Source organism: Acanthochromis polyacanthus, chromosome 9, assembly GCF_021347895.1.
Source record: "Acanthochromis polyacanthus isolate Apoly-LR-REF ecotype Palm Island chromosome 9, KAUST_Apoly_ChrSc, whole genome shotgun sequence".
Lineage (NCBI taxonomy): Eukaryota > Metazoa > Chordata > Actinopteri > Pomacentridae > Acanthochromis > Acanthochromis polyacanthus.
In genome coordinates, this window is record NC_067121.1 from 20,382,176 (window position 1) to 20,397,724 (window position 15,549).

General features: G+C 41.1%; 1 protein-coding gene across 1 annotated transcript in view; it reads left to right on the top strand.

Moving 5' to 3' along the window:
• Positions 1-2,742: 2,742 nt before the first annotated feature.
• kiss1ra (KISS1 receptor a) overlaps positions 2,743-15,549 on the top strand; it is a 34,571-nt gene continuing 21,764 nt past the window's right edge. The window contains exons 1-2 of the mRNA XM_022191163.2: positions 2,743-4,031; positions 10,785-10,909. Of these exons, the coding sequence (XP_022046855.2) occupies positions 3,779-4,031; positions 10,785-10,909 (378 nt within the window). The 5' untranslated portion in view covers positions 2,743-3,778. The remainder of the gene's footprint in view (positions 4,032-10,784; positions 10,910-15,549) is intronic.

The window sequence follows — 15,549 nt, forward strand, 5'->3', positions numbered from 1 at the left end:
GATGGTGAGCGGGATGGTGTTGGTCCCTCATGATGTTGCGCACCCTCCTCAAGCAGCAGGTGGACTAGATGGTGCTGATCTCAGGGAGATTAGTTCCAATGATTCTCCCAGCAGTATTCACCACCCGCTAGAGAGCCTGTTGGTCAGCCTTAGTGCAGCTGGAGAACCACACTAAGAACCCATATGTCAGTACGCTATTGATGGCACAGTTGTAAAAGTTCACCATCAGAGGTCTGGGGATGCAAGTACTCCTCAGTTTCCTCAGGTAATAGAGGCGTTGTTGTGCCTTGCCCACCACTGTGGCAACGTGGTCACTCCAGCACAGGTCCTCAGTCAATGTTACTCCCAGGAATTTAAAACTTCTCACCCTCTCCACCACATCATTGCCTATAAAGAGCGGTTGGTGGTTGATGCGTATTTTTCTACGGAAATACACCACAATCTCCTTGGTCTTTTTGGTGTTTAGAACCAGGTTATTGTTAAGGCACCATGACTCCAGATGTTGCACCTCTCTCCTGTAGTTAGTCTCATCGTCGTTGGAGATAAGTCCGAGCACTGTGGTGTCATCGGCAAACTTGACGATGAGATTAATCGCTGAGGAGGCAGAGCAGTCATGGGTGTATAGGGTGTAGAGCAGAGGGCTCGGGACACACCCTTGAGGGACCCTGGTGTTAATGACAAGGGTGGAGGAGGTGTTTTTGCCCATTCTAACCCTCTGTGTGCGGTTTGTTAGAAAGTCCACAGTCCAATTGCACATGGTGGTATTGAGTCCCAGTTGAAGGAGTTTGTACCGGAGTTTGTACGGCCGGATGGTGTTGAAGGCCGAACTGTAGTCCACAAAGAGGAGCCGTGCATAGGTGTTTTTATGCTCAAGGTGCTCCTGAAGTGTGTGCAGCACCGTGGCAATGGCATCCTCTGTTGACCGGTTCTCTTTGTATGCACCATGTATTGGTGTAGGTCCAGTGATGGTGGCAAAGAAGCTTTAATGTGTTTAATGATCAGTCTCTCCAGGCATTTGGCGGGGATGGAGGTGAGAGTCACGGGTCTGTAATTGTTCAGACAGGTGGCGTTGGACTGTTTTGGGAGAGGAATGATTGTGGGTGACTTAAAGTAGGCGGGGACCAATGAGCAGGACCGCGAGATGTTGTAGATAGAGGTGAAGACGTCGGCCAGCTCAGCAGCACAGTCTTTCAGCACCCGGCCCAGTACTCCATCTGGACCGGCCGCCTTCCTAGTGTTGATGCGACGAAAGGCACGTCTCACCTCATGTGTGCTCAGGACTGAAGTGAGGTCGATTGAGGGGAGGGGGGACAGGACAGGATCGTAGTTGTCCCTGTCAAAACGGGCATAAAAGAGGTTTAGGTCCTCAGCCAGAGTAGAACTGTCGACTGAGGGTGGTGGTGGTTTCCTCTAATAGTCTGTGATGGCCCTGATGCCCTCCCAGACTTGCCTCGGGTTTGTGGTGTTTTCAAACCTGGCCTCAATACGCCTCCGGTGGTGATGTTTGGCAGTATTGATACCTCTCCTGAGATTAGCCCTGGCAACCGTGTATGCCTCCCGGGCCCCAGAATGGAATGCACCATCCCTAGCTTGTATAAGTTGTTTTACGTCGTGTGTCATCCATGGTGGTGTATTAGGGAACTACACGGAACTGCCTCCAACGTGTGACATTGTCCACAAAGAACATTTCCATCGCTTCACATTGTCGGCAGTGTCTGGACCAGAACGGACATCAGTTTGAGAGCAGGCGGCGACAAAACAATAGAATGACGTTTGTAAATTCTTTTACATGTTGAAAATTAAACGAATTATAATAAACACCTAGTTTACAGTTATCTAAAGTGTGTATACATTTTTTTGGGACACCCTGTATATACTGTATATACAAAGTGTCACAAAAAAATTATATTATTTAGAAAAAAAAATGAATTTATTAGAAGCTGAAGAACTCATCTTAACCAGGGGTGCCAATAATTATAGAGGGCGCTGTCAGTAAATAGTTGATTCCCTTGCAACTTGGCGTTTGCTTTGGAAAAGTCTCTATCTTTACAATTTTCATTTGAACAGCATTATCACTAGCTGTCATATTACTTTTATTAATGCTTATAAAGAAAAAATGTTAACAATCTCATACCCATTGTATGAAATATGCCACTTTAAGACAGGGAAATGTTATGGACTATGAAGCTAGCTTTTGCTTGCGCATCTGTAGCTTAATTCTTTGTAGATTGTATTTACTGTCTTTACTGGAAAATTCCTCTTTCTGTTCTGTCTTGCTGTGATTAGTACAATATTTTGACCATAAATGGTGCAATAAGCATCCAGCAAAAATATTATTGATCAATAACACTGTTTGAAATTAATTTAAATGTATATTTGGTGCAAAGTAAATCTGTAATACTGCTATTTATGATTACATGTAGTTTAAAAATAACTTTTCCCCCTTCCTCCTCTTGACAATGTAGCCACTGAGTCTCACCACTGCTTCTTTGTTGAGGTGTGTTATTTCTGCTGGCTACAAAGTTATGTCACTGTAATTCCATGTAGAACTGAATGAGATGAAGGGGTTGGAGTCATTTTTATTTATTTATTTATTTGCCATTTAAAACATAGATTGAGGGGCAATGTTGCTAGGAGACCCTGACATCAGTTATTTATCTCAAAGTCATACAGTAGCCCACATGCATTCAGACTCACTGTGTGTATGCGCCTCCTCTCTCCACTGCGTCTGTGTGTTTTTGCTCTCGCTCATAGTATAAAGCCGCCAGCATCTCCTTCGCTCTGCTCTGTGCTGTCCCTGCTGAAACACAAATTATATTCTGCTCAGCTCCGTTCGGAAGATGAGCAGCGGATGGTGCTCGAGGTCTTCTCCTTTTTTTAATGCAAAGCATTTTGTCAGGCACAGTTTTGTCAAGGCTGTAGAGCAAATATTGACTCCTACGCTAATCGCCGTCTTGTCTGAATGAAGTTACTCTTTCCTCCTCTAAAGCAAAAGCCCTGAATGGAAGGTTGTGAGACAGACTAGAAATAACAGCTGGAATCTCACTACGAGGAGCAGCACTGGAACAAAAATAAATGAAAACGAACTCATCAAAAGGAGAGGAAGCTACAAGTACGGTGGATTGATCATCTGTGGCCATTTGATGACCAAGCTCATAGAGGATTTTATCTGCCTCTCACTCACTCAGCATACACTCAGCTCGTTCTCAACACATCCCCAGGACTGACTGGATGCTTATCTCACAAGTCAGAAACACAGCATGCTTTAGAGCTCGGAGGAGTAACGTGGTGGCAGCTGAGGAGTCTCTACTCTAAAGAAAAGAAGCACTTTCTTCTCTCTCATTCTTCCTCTGTCCTTCTGTTTCCTTTTCACACGAGCACATGGGATTTAGGATTTCTGTCCATATTCCTACTATTGACCATTTTTAATACACCTTGCTACTTTTCCCTGTTTATCTAACTGATCTCTTTCACTCTTCAGTTTCTTTTTTTCACATTAACCAGCTTTCCTTCTGCAATTTCATCCTATCCTGCACCCCACCCCCTCTGACTTTCCACTTGTTTCAGCCCATCTTTCTTGATATTTTTCCCTCTTTCCCCATATTTACTTTACTGCTTTCTCCATTCCAAGTCATTTTCCGCCCCTTACCTTTGCCTGAGTGCAGACGGCACTCACTGCATACAAACTGCACACTCTTACACATCTCTTCCTCACACAACCTGCTCCTCTCACTTATTCTCTCACCTCACTCATAAACATCCCTCCCGCTCTCTCACGATGTACCCCTCCGAGGAGCTGTGGAACTCCACCGAGCATGCCTGGATCAACAGATCCGAGGCAAACTTCTCCCTGGGAAGACATGGGGACGATGAGGAGGAGGAGGGAGATCAGCATCCTTTCCTCACAGACGCCTGGCTGGTCCCTCTGTTCTTCTCCCTTATCATGCTGGTCGGACTAGTGGGCAACTCTCTGGTTATTTATGTCATTTCCAAACACAGGCAGATGAGGACAGCAACCAACTTCTACATAGGTGAGCAAGTACTACCTATATACACATTTGCACTTTGTGAAAGAGAAATTGACACAGATCAAGGGCAAAAAACTGACTGAAACAGAGCACATGTGGAGATTAGTGGGGTGAAATGAAGGGCATACAGCATCATGAACTTAAACTTCAAATATGTCTCTTAACTGTTTCATGCCGCTTTCATCTGTTTCACAGTGAATTGCATACCAGTGGTGTGCTCAAAAGACCCACAAGGGGCTCACAACGAAGCTCTGGGCAATTTCGCTGAAATCTGCCAATTAGTACACAGCAACATGGAAGAATGTCTGTATTGATCACAGGCTTCACTTTTACCATCAGAGAGATAGAACGGTGTTCAGGTACATCCTGAATTGCAACACGTTGTTCAGATGTCTGATTAAACAGGTAGAGCAATCACCTGCAGAGAGGGTTGTGGAACCCCCGCTGTGTACAATTTCAAATGAATAGTTTGTGCAGGCAAGCAATTTTCAATGGACAGTATGTTTCACTTGTTTGCAGTCATTCGCCTATCATGCTCAGGGGATTCATATAATAGTAAAACAATCTATAAAAGCGTGAGTAACACCACATTTGTTAGTTTTATCTCACGTTGTTTGATTTCAGAACTGAAATATTCAGCATGGAAAGATATGACAAAACTGTGATTTCCATTCAAAATTTGTACAAATTTTAATTCGACTTTTAAAATATTGACAAAAAGAAAATGAATTCCCTTTACCAGCAACAACAACAAAAGTATTTTATTGTAATCCTGACTTAGTCTTGTATGTTGCTCCCTTTTATATGTATTAAAGTGATGTATGGCTGCTCGATATTGGATAAAATTATGCTGGAATATTTAATTTTTTATGTTATGTTCCCAGAATGATTAGTGGAATTGTGTAGTGGGATGCATCTGAATTCAAAATTTAAAAAATCCAGTATTTAGAAAAAAGCTGACGGAAGCCCTTATGAACCTCTCTCTTATGGTGTAAAACTGGCAAAGACAACTAAAATGTTTTGTTTTGTTTTGTTTGCTTTGAACTGCATTCAGATCTGACTTTGCACTCGTCACACGGAGCTCTGTGGTGCTGATTTAAATGGTCAAACAATGTCATCATGTTGCCTTGTGTGGTGGCAACAATTGCTAGACTCTGCAGCAGAGTCCCTGCTTGGGGTCAGAGCCATTCTCTCTGTTGCTGAAATATAGATAGATTAGATAGATCAAACCTTTACTGATCCCACAGCGGGGAAATTTTCAGTGTATTTCCATGCAACTGATTTCTTTTTGCAATCACATCTTCATTTTGAGTGTTTCGCTCCTGTTCCTCCCTCACTTGGCTGTGCACAGTCAGCAAACTGTGCCTTGTGTATAAAGTTATGAAGAAAAGAAAAAAAAATCAGTATATCGAAGAATCCTTAAATCCTTTCCTGAAGATTGGTCATGTAAAATGAAGACCATGAAGGTTTTATATTTTGTTTATTTATTGTGCCATGAAGCACTAAAATAGCAGCATGATGTAATATTTATGTAATTAATTTACGTTACCTTACACTGTGACTGTTGCATGCACATGTCTGTGCTGAATCCATATATTGTGCAGCCCAAAAGCCAACAACTCCTGAAGAAGTAGGAACGATGTCATGAACCCGTTGCGCTTCAGTTGCACTTCAGTGTCCCACCCGCGGTACACTTTGAGATCTGCATAAGCAATTTGCTAAATGTCTTAAACTGCTAACGCGATTATACAAACACTATACGCTGATGGAAAACTTAGATTCTCATGAATCCGCCGGTATAAACCACTTTCAGATGTGATTACCACAGCGGGTAATATAACCACATTTGTCCGACAAACAACGAATATCTATCCATCCTTTCTCTGTACACGGCTTCAACGTACACAGCGCGGCTCACATTTCCGGGTTCATTATTACACACAGATGAAAATATTCCACAAAAAACGGCCATAATCCAACCTTAGACATCCAGACGAAACAAGCCAGTAACATATTTTGTCCAAAACATGTCTTGAAGTCGGTATATAATCCACGAATAGGTCGTTTTCAAGGAAATGCACCTCGCGATGCACATCCAATATTCCCTGTATTTCTCGTCATATTTTTATTTACAAATAGAATATTAGCGATTTTTTTGTACTGAAAATGGCTGGAACTGACTGCAGCTTAAGGGGAAAAGAGCGTTTTTCCAGCATCAAACAGACAATTGTAGATAATGTGACACTGATAAAGCGGCATTTATTTTTGTTTCATGTTTAAATTCAAGGACAGTTATAGTCTCCTCATTGATCAAGATACACTTGATGTTGTTGTCTGCTGCGGTGTTTTACTTTAATGAATTTTAAATGTTTCATGTGTGTTATACACTGCATGTCAAAAAAAATTGCACACTGTAATATTTCATTGGACCTTCTTTAGTTCTGAGAATGACACAAATTCCCTGTGGCATCATTTCAATAAGCTTCTGCAAAGTCATGGCATTTATTTCTGTCCAGTTTCATAAATTTTCTACCAAGATCTTATATTGATGGTGGGAGAGTTGGACGGCTGAGCAAAGTCTTCTCCAGAACACCCCAAAGATTCTCAGTGGGGCTGAGGTCTGGACTCTGTGGAGGTCAAACCATGTGTGAAAATGACGTCTCATGCTCCCTGATCCACTCATTCTCAATGTGAGCCCCATGGATCCTGGCAACATCATCTTGGAACATGTCCATGCCATCAGGGAAGATAAACTCAAGCAACAGAAAGACCTGGTCATTCTGTATAGTCAGGTAGTCAGCTGACCTCATTCTTTGGAAACATAACATTGCTGAACCTGACCAACCTCAGATCATAATCCCTCACAGGCTTGTAAGCACTAGTCATGATAAGTGCATCACTTCATCTGCCTCTCACCCTGATGCGCTCATCACTTTGGAACAGGGTAAATCTGGACTCATCAAATCACATGACCTTCTTTCATTGCTCCAGAGTCCAATCTTTATGCTCCCTAGCAAACTGAAGCCTTTTTTATTCTGATTAGCCTCACTGATCAGTGGTTTTCTTAGAGCTACACAGCTGTTTAGTCCCAATCCTTTGTGTTCCCTTTGCGTTGTGCGTGTGGAAATGATCTTACGTTCGCTTATTAAACAAAGTCATGGTTCTACTGTTGATTTCCTACGATCATCTAAGAGTTTGTTCCAGCCACATTTGTTCCTCGAAGATGATGATTCACCACTTTCTTTCAGGTTTTAATAATGCGTTGGACGGTTCTTAACCTGATTTCAGTAGTTTCAGAAATCTCCATAGTTGTTTTCTTTGCTTGTTGCAGGCCAAATGGCCCTTCTAAAACAGATTAACATCCTTTCCATGACCACAAGATATGTCTTCTAATATGATTGTTTAAGAAATGAGGAGCTTCTCACTGCATCAGCTAGGGTTAAGTAAGTTGTTGCAGCTGATACAATAATTAACACTGCAGTAATTATCCAATGGAAGGCTCTTACCTCTTTGTTTAGTTGAAGTAAGGTGGCGACTTTATTTTGAACAGGCAGTATGTTTCATTCTATATCTGCTGCAGTTATTTAAGCTCTATTTTTATTAGTGCATAAGTTCTTCTGCCTCAACCACCAGCATGAGCTTTTCAGGCTTTTCATCATTTCTGCTCAGATTTCTTCATGCACTGCTTGTGTATAAAAAAAGAGATTAAAACACCTCTAGGTGTTCGAAGCTCAATCACAACTAATTGTTTCTAAGGCATGACACCTTAGTAGAAACAATCCACATATAATTCCTCTCCTGGGGGTGTTTGAGATCCTTGTTGCATACAATTTGGAATTATTAATTTGTCCAAACAAGCAATTTTCATCCCTCAAGAGGTTTAAAATATGCTTCCCTTGTTCTGTGCTTATTTGCAAAGGTTTATCATCCCTGCTGATCATATCAGGGGACTCATGGTATTAAAGCAACCAGTAGGCAGAAAGAAGGAGCCCAAGCTTCAGCAATATTTAAGTCACATGCTTCATGTTCATCAAAAATATAATCACTGGCTGTGTTTCATTGCAGAGTTTTGTTTTGATAGATGCATCAACCTTTCCTTTTTCCTTTTCCAAATGTTACAAGTGAATATAGATGGAATCATGCTGACATATATTATCTGGAGGATTCAATTAATTTTCAAAAGATCTCAAAGAACGATAGAAATGAAGGGAGTACATCAGTCACGCTCATATCACATTTCCTTTGGTATTCAGGGCACGCTAACTTGAAAACTGGGTAGTTATGGTCAGTTACAGCCTGTCTAGAAGAGCTCTGACGTCAGCTGTCACTTGAAGAGAACTGCAAAGGTGACTGATTGATTGAGGTGAAATCTACAGAACACAAACAAACAAAACAAAACAAAGAAATACAGTAAAAAAAAAAAAAAAGAAAGTCACACAAATACGTGCGAAGAAATGAGCTTGTTTGTTGTGCAACTGCGCCGTGCAGCTCTGTGATTTCCAGCAGAAACTATCTGTGTCAGTGTTTGCATACAGCGCACAGTGGATGTGACATGAATTTGATCTTGGATAACAGATCCCAAGGCCGCAGCAGTGCAACAGTTTAATATTCAGCAACATTTGATTAACGCCTGCACCATCTGCCTAACCCTCCAACATAACGGTCCACCAACTGTAATGTGATTAGATCCTCCAGTAAAACAAATGGGAAATATTGTGTGGTGTGTTTGTCAGAATGATGGATTAAATGGAGAAACCAGACCGTCAAGGTTATCACTTCAACCTCTGCTCGGTGTGCTATCTGAATGTAAATGTGTGCTATTATGTGCTTTTCTACGAGAATATTGTGTTCCCAGTGTCAAGTTTAAGCACTTCTTGTGTATTTTTATGAGGCTGTTTGTGTAGGTGTAGAGTAAGACCTGCTGGCAGTCAATCAACAGTTTGTACTTGATTTTTTTAAAAGCTCCGACAGCTCATCACCTTCATCAGGCAAACACATTCTCATTCTGATACGATCTCTCTGTATTTCACATCAGATGCCCTGGGTTTATGTTATTTAAGCTTTTAGAGTCTCAAAACAAAACGAGAAAAAATCCTGAGGCAGACACAAAAGCAGAAAAGCAACGAATTGGACTCAAAACAATGGCTGGAAATTGTACAGGATTGTAGTGGTTTGTGCAGATGTTGCATGTTGTTATGTCAGCTCCTGGTGGTTGATGATAACTGATATCAAACCTTGTCAGGACTTTGTTGTCAAATATTTAAACTGAATCCATCAAAACACAGGGTTTATTTTCACATCTGTGGCACACCAGGAAACATTGGCTTACGATTTATCCCAGGAAAGAATGATTCATGAAGCAATGCAGAACTGATCCCTGGTTTATCCACACCACTGTTTGTTGGTTTAAAGATGAGGTCCATGTGATCATGAGAACAATTAGCACTCAGTCCCAACCTCTAAATAATTTAATGTACCTTTTGGAAGTGATTTAGGACCGCAGCAACAGTAACAATTGCCTTCATTGTCAAGTATTCTGTCCGTTTTTTTTCTACCATGGTCCATAAAATGCTGGCTTAAAAACCCATTCCAGTTTCCCAGAACTCAAGCTTACATATTCAAATGTCTCATTGTGTCTGCAGAATAGGACATTCAGGATAATATCTGAGAATAGTAAGAGGCTATACCCAGAGAACTTTACATATTTTACTGAAATATAACACTCATCCATCCAGCCATCCAGCCATTATCTATACAATATTTAATCCTCATTAGGATCACAGGGGGGTTGGAGCCTATCCCAGCTGATTTAGGGTGAAGACAGGAGACACCCTGGACAGGTCACCAGTCTGTCACAGGGCTACATATACACACAAACAATCACACTCACATTCACACCTACAGACAAATTCGAGTCACCAATTAACCTCAGCGTATTTCTGGACTGCGGGAGGAAGCCTGAGAACCTGGAGAAAACCCACGCATGCACAGGGAGAACATGCAAACTCTACGCAGAAAGATCCCAGGTCCAGGCCGGGACACGAACAGGGGATCTTCTAGCTGCAAGGCGAAAGTGCTAACCACCAAGTCACTGTGCAGCCCTGAAATATAACATAATAACTATTTAATAACTTGACAATAAATGATAAAAGGTTTGCAGATTAATGTTTTGTCAACTAACCCTTAATCAATCGATTGCTTCATGTATAACATGCAGAAACTAATGATTACTTTCACTGTCAGTTTATCTGTTCATATTATAACTTAGCAATGAGTTGTTAGATCTGTTAATTATCAAAAAAGTAAATGTTGATCTCTGTTTCTCAAGGTCAAAATAACATCCTTAGATGTCTTGTTATCTGCACAAACATTCAGTTTTCATAGGTCATAGAGGAGTAAAAATACCAAATAATATTCAAATTTCAGGAAGTGGAGTCAAACAGAATTAAAAACATTTTTAATCAGACCAGTAAATCCATTATCAAAGTAGTTGGTGATTAATGTACCAGTTGAAAACTAATGGACTAATCAATACAGTTCTACTGCAAATGTAATTTTCTTTCCGACAGTTGAAAGAATTCCCCCAATCAGGCTGCCTCTAATCAGAAAAAAATGTAGATAAGCCTGTTTTCTCCAGAATTACCAGAGAATCCATGTGACATTTGCCTCACACCACCTTAGACAGCGTATCTACCAAACGCTGCTTCATACTGACATCACATATCCTTTACTGTCTGTCTGTTTCTCTCTCTGCAGCTAACCTAGCTGCCACTGACATCATCTTCCTAGTGTGCTGCGTCCCCTTCACTGCCACCCTCTACCCCCTCCCTGGGTGGATCTTTGGCAACTTCATGTGCAAATTTGTCGCCTTTCTGCAGCAGGTAAAAACACAATTCATATCGTTTAATCCTTCACAGTCATAGTATACCTTCATATAGAAGACCTGTCCTGTTTTGTTTCCTACAGAAATGTCACATTTGCTCATCAATAATTTTAATTTGGTATTTTTGTTCACAGTGGTGGCGTTCTGTGCTTTTATTACATGTGTCCCTCCACAAGAGCAGCCAGCCAACTCAGCTGTGTTTCATAGAAAAATCCATCTTTATAATTCTGAAGGAGGTTTAAAAAAAAAACAGTTCAGGATTTCAAGAGAGCTTTATTCTCAAAAGAGCTATTGTTGCTTTTATATCCAGTTTCGATTTAAAAATGAAAGTAGTTTCAACTTCAAAAAGAACAGCTGTCGAGATGTGTCATGGCTGACAGCTGATTCAACAAAAGGATGACTTAAACAAATCAGAAGGATGTACAAGCCTCAGTCAGCCTGGGACTGTGAGGAGACAAAGAGGAGCAAAACAACATGCACTGCAGACTGTGAAGAATGGGCTGCTATAAATACATTGGGGGCAAGATTGACTCAGGTGGTAGGGCGGGTTTCTACTTAACACAAGTTTAGTCATTTGATTGCCAACAGTTCCATGCAGTCCATGAGGAAAACACCAAGTCGCTCTCAATGGCACCGTGCATGGTGGCTCTGTCACCATTGCTGTGTAAGTAAATGGATGAATGACCATGAACATATTGCGTTAAGCACTTTGTAGAATGTAGATATGGTTAAAAGGCACTATTAAAGTCAGAATTAGACTCTGTATTCCAGCAGCCTGTGACCGTTAAAGCGAAGCCATGTCTATTAGTGACTTTATTTACACACAGTATACGTACACTACCAATCAAAGTTTGGGGTCACCCAGACAATTTAATGTTTTCCATGAAAACTAACACTTTTATTCATGTGCTAACATAATTGCACAAAGGTTGCATAATCATCAATTAGCCTTTCAGTACCATTAGCTAACACAATGTAGCATTAGAACACAGGAGTGATGGTTGCTGGAAATGTTCCTCTGTACCTCTATGGAGATATTCCATCAAAAATCAGCTGTTTCCAGCTTAAATAGTCATTTACCAAGTTAACAATTTTTATACTGTATTTTGTAATAATTTAATGTTATCTTCATTGAAGAATAAAGACATGGTGACTCCATGTACTATAGATATTTTACATTAGCCCAGTTCATCTGAAATTTCTTGATTTTTTGTCACGTGACTGTTTGTGGCAGTTAAGTAACTATTGGCTTCATTCTCATGCTAAGTAACACAATTTTCTTTTTCTTTTTTTTCACAGAATGTGACATAATTCTTTAGATGACACATACAGAGGAAAGCTGTTTTGCTTAAGTATCATCATCTTTTTAAGCTTCGACTTAATTAATGCTTTTTTGATTAAATGACATGTCACAAACAATTAGTCCAAGGACTTCTGGTAAATTAAAAACCCAATGATTTTTTCCTTTTTAAAGGCTTTCTCCTCCAATAAATGATGTAATTTTAGCAGTTTTTAAAAAGTCGCAACAGTTTTTAAGCTCACTGCTGTGTTTTGGGATTCAGAGTGTGTAATATTGTTGACCTCGATCCGTGAGGTGGCAGATTGCAGCTAATTCAATACTGCTCCTTTACCACGCACAGAGGAGAACCTATGGTGGCTGCGACTTCAGCATTCAAATACCAAAGGTCCTCTTAGAGCTAGAGTTAGGTTTGTCCATTTTGGGTGTGTCTATTGAATTCAGATATTATATAACATATGTAAACATTAACGCTGACACATATAATAGTATCATATATAATAATAACAATGTCATATATTGATCATTAACACTGTTACTGTGAAGTCTTTGGCCAGGATTATCATTTTGTGAAAATTTGAGTAGAAACATGGCAGCTCCACGAGAGGGCCTGGTCCCCATGCAGACATGAAGTGCTGATGAAAACACAGTGATATGTAGTTACATTATAACCCACCTCTGCTAATACACTCAACAAAAATATAAACGCAACACTTTTGTTTTTGCTCCCATTTTTTATGAGATGAACTCAAAGATCTAAAACTTTTGTCCACATACACAATATCACATTTCTGTCAAATATTGTTCACAAATCTGTCTAAATCTGTTATAGTGAGCACTTCTCCTTTGCTGAGATAATCCATCCCACCTCACAGGTGTGCCATATCAAGATGCTGATTAGACACCATGATTAGTGCACAGGTGTGCCTTAGACTGCCCACAATAAAAGGACACTCTGAAAGGTGCAGTTTTATCACACCTAACCAGCCTCACAACTGCAGACCACGTGTAACCACACCAGCCCAGGACCTCCACATCAAGCATGTTCACCTCCAAGATGGTCTGAGACCAGCCACTCGGACAGCTGCTGAAACAATGGGTTTGCATAACCAAAGAATTTCTGCACAAACTGTCAGAAACCATCTCAGAGAAGCTCATCTGCATGCTCGTCGTCCTCATCGGGGTCTCGACCTGACTCCAGTTGGTCGTAACCGACTTGAGCAGGCAAATGCTCACATTCTATGGTGTCTGGCCCGTTCGGGAGGTGTTCTCTTCACGTATGAATCCCGGTTTACACTGTTCAGGGCAGATGGCAGACAGCGTGTGTGGCGTCGTGTGGGTGAGCGGTTTTCTGATGTCAATGTTGTGGATGGAGTGGCCCATGGTGGAGGTGGGGTTATGGTATGGGCAGATGTCTGTTATGGACGAAGAACACAGGTGCATTTTATTGATGGCATTTTGAATGCACAGAGATACCAAGACGAGATCCTGAGGCCCATTGTTGTGCCATACATCCAAGAACATCACCTCATGTTGCAGCAGGATAATGCACAGCCCCATGTTGCAAGGCTCTGCCTTCCCGGCAGCTGAAAACGTCCCAGTTCTTGCATGGCCAGCATATTCACTGGACATGTCACCCATTGAGCATGTTTGGGATGCTCTGGATCGGTGTATACGACAGCGTGTACCAGTTCCCACCAATATCCAGCAACTTCGCACAGCCATTGAAGAGGAGTGGACCCCCCCCCTCCCGCACAGCCATTGAAGAGGAGTGGACCCCCCCCCCCCCCCCCCCCCCAATAAAACAAAACTGCACCTTTCAGAGTGGCCTTTTATTGTGGGCAGTCTAAGGCACACCTGTGCACTAATCATGGTGTCTAATCAGCATCTTGATATGGTACACCTGTGAGGTGGGATGGATTATCTCAGCAAAGGAGAAGTGCTCACTATCACAGATTTAGACAGATTTGTTGTGAACAATATTTGAGAGAAATGGTGATATTGTGTATGTGGAAAAAGTTTTAGATCTTTGAGTTCATCTCATAAAAAATGGGAGCAAAAACAAAAATGTTGCATTTATATCTTTGTTGAGTGTGCATCCCCCTAAATCCAAAACAACAATAGATCAAAAATCCTCGAGTGGTAGCTGTGATATGATTTCTTTCATTCCCTTTCTCAATGATCTAACTACACGCTCCCTGTCAGAGACTGCCTTCCTGTGGAGAGCACAAATATTCCACAGCGCTGATGTGTGCCCTTCTGATTTTACACCTCGTCACTGAGCTTGGTGTTCAATCAGATTCATCTCTGATCCTGTGCACCAGTCATATTTCAGTACATCACCTCTGAAGACAACTGTGTGTTAAAGAAACCTGCAGTGAACAAAAGAAAAATCCATTTCTGTTTTTAGGACTGTACAAAATCACCTTAATTCAGCAGTAATAGATTTCTTTGGTTACTTGGCAGCAGCACAACAAGCTGCCCACAACACTAAATGATAAAGTGTTTCTTTAGACTCTCAGCAGACAGTTACTATCCTCCATTTGTAGTTGCGTTTCTGGCTTCTCTGGCTAGACCACACAGTCACTCTCCTCTTAGCTCTAGTTTGTTCTGTAGCAGCTCCTGAGGGAAATATCTGGCTCTTTCACAGTGAAATGCTCCACTGTGTTCACCAGATAGCTGCTCTGTTTGTCTGTCTGCTGTTTGGTTCTGGGCAGATAGTGTAGAGTTAAACAGATTCAAAACATCTGCCATCATATTGGGATGACGTGACAGTTGAAAATGAACTCCAATCAGTAAATTTGTGTGTCCTTACACCAAAACAGTGAGCAGGGGATACTGTGCTCCTTAAACTGGTTCAGATCCTCACTGAGCTCATCAGTATCCTGTTTTATCAAAGTAAAAGGCGGAACATTGAAATCCCAATGAATATAATAAACACATCAAGGTGAACAATCAAACCAAACAAATTCTATGTTTTCATTTAACCTTTATTTAACCAAGAAATCCTTTGAGTTTCAAATTTCTTCTTTGATGGAGACCTGGCCAAGAAGGCACTCCATTATATTGTTACAAAAGATTATAAAACTGAGCATGACAACAATTGGCATACAAGAAGTACAGCACATTAAAACAGGGGATTAAGAAAATGAAATCCAGCTTAGAACTAACAATTGCACTCTTCAGTTACACATCTTTTCATCAAAGCTTTGAACTCTCTAATGGAGACGAAAAACATGAAGCTGCCGGCTTACACCAGGATCAGGGAGGGATTCAGGAAAAGGACGCTCTGCAAAGTTCAGAGTAAATCCTGCATAGAATTATAACATCTACACAGCAAT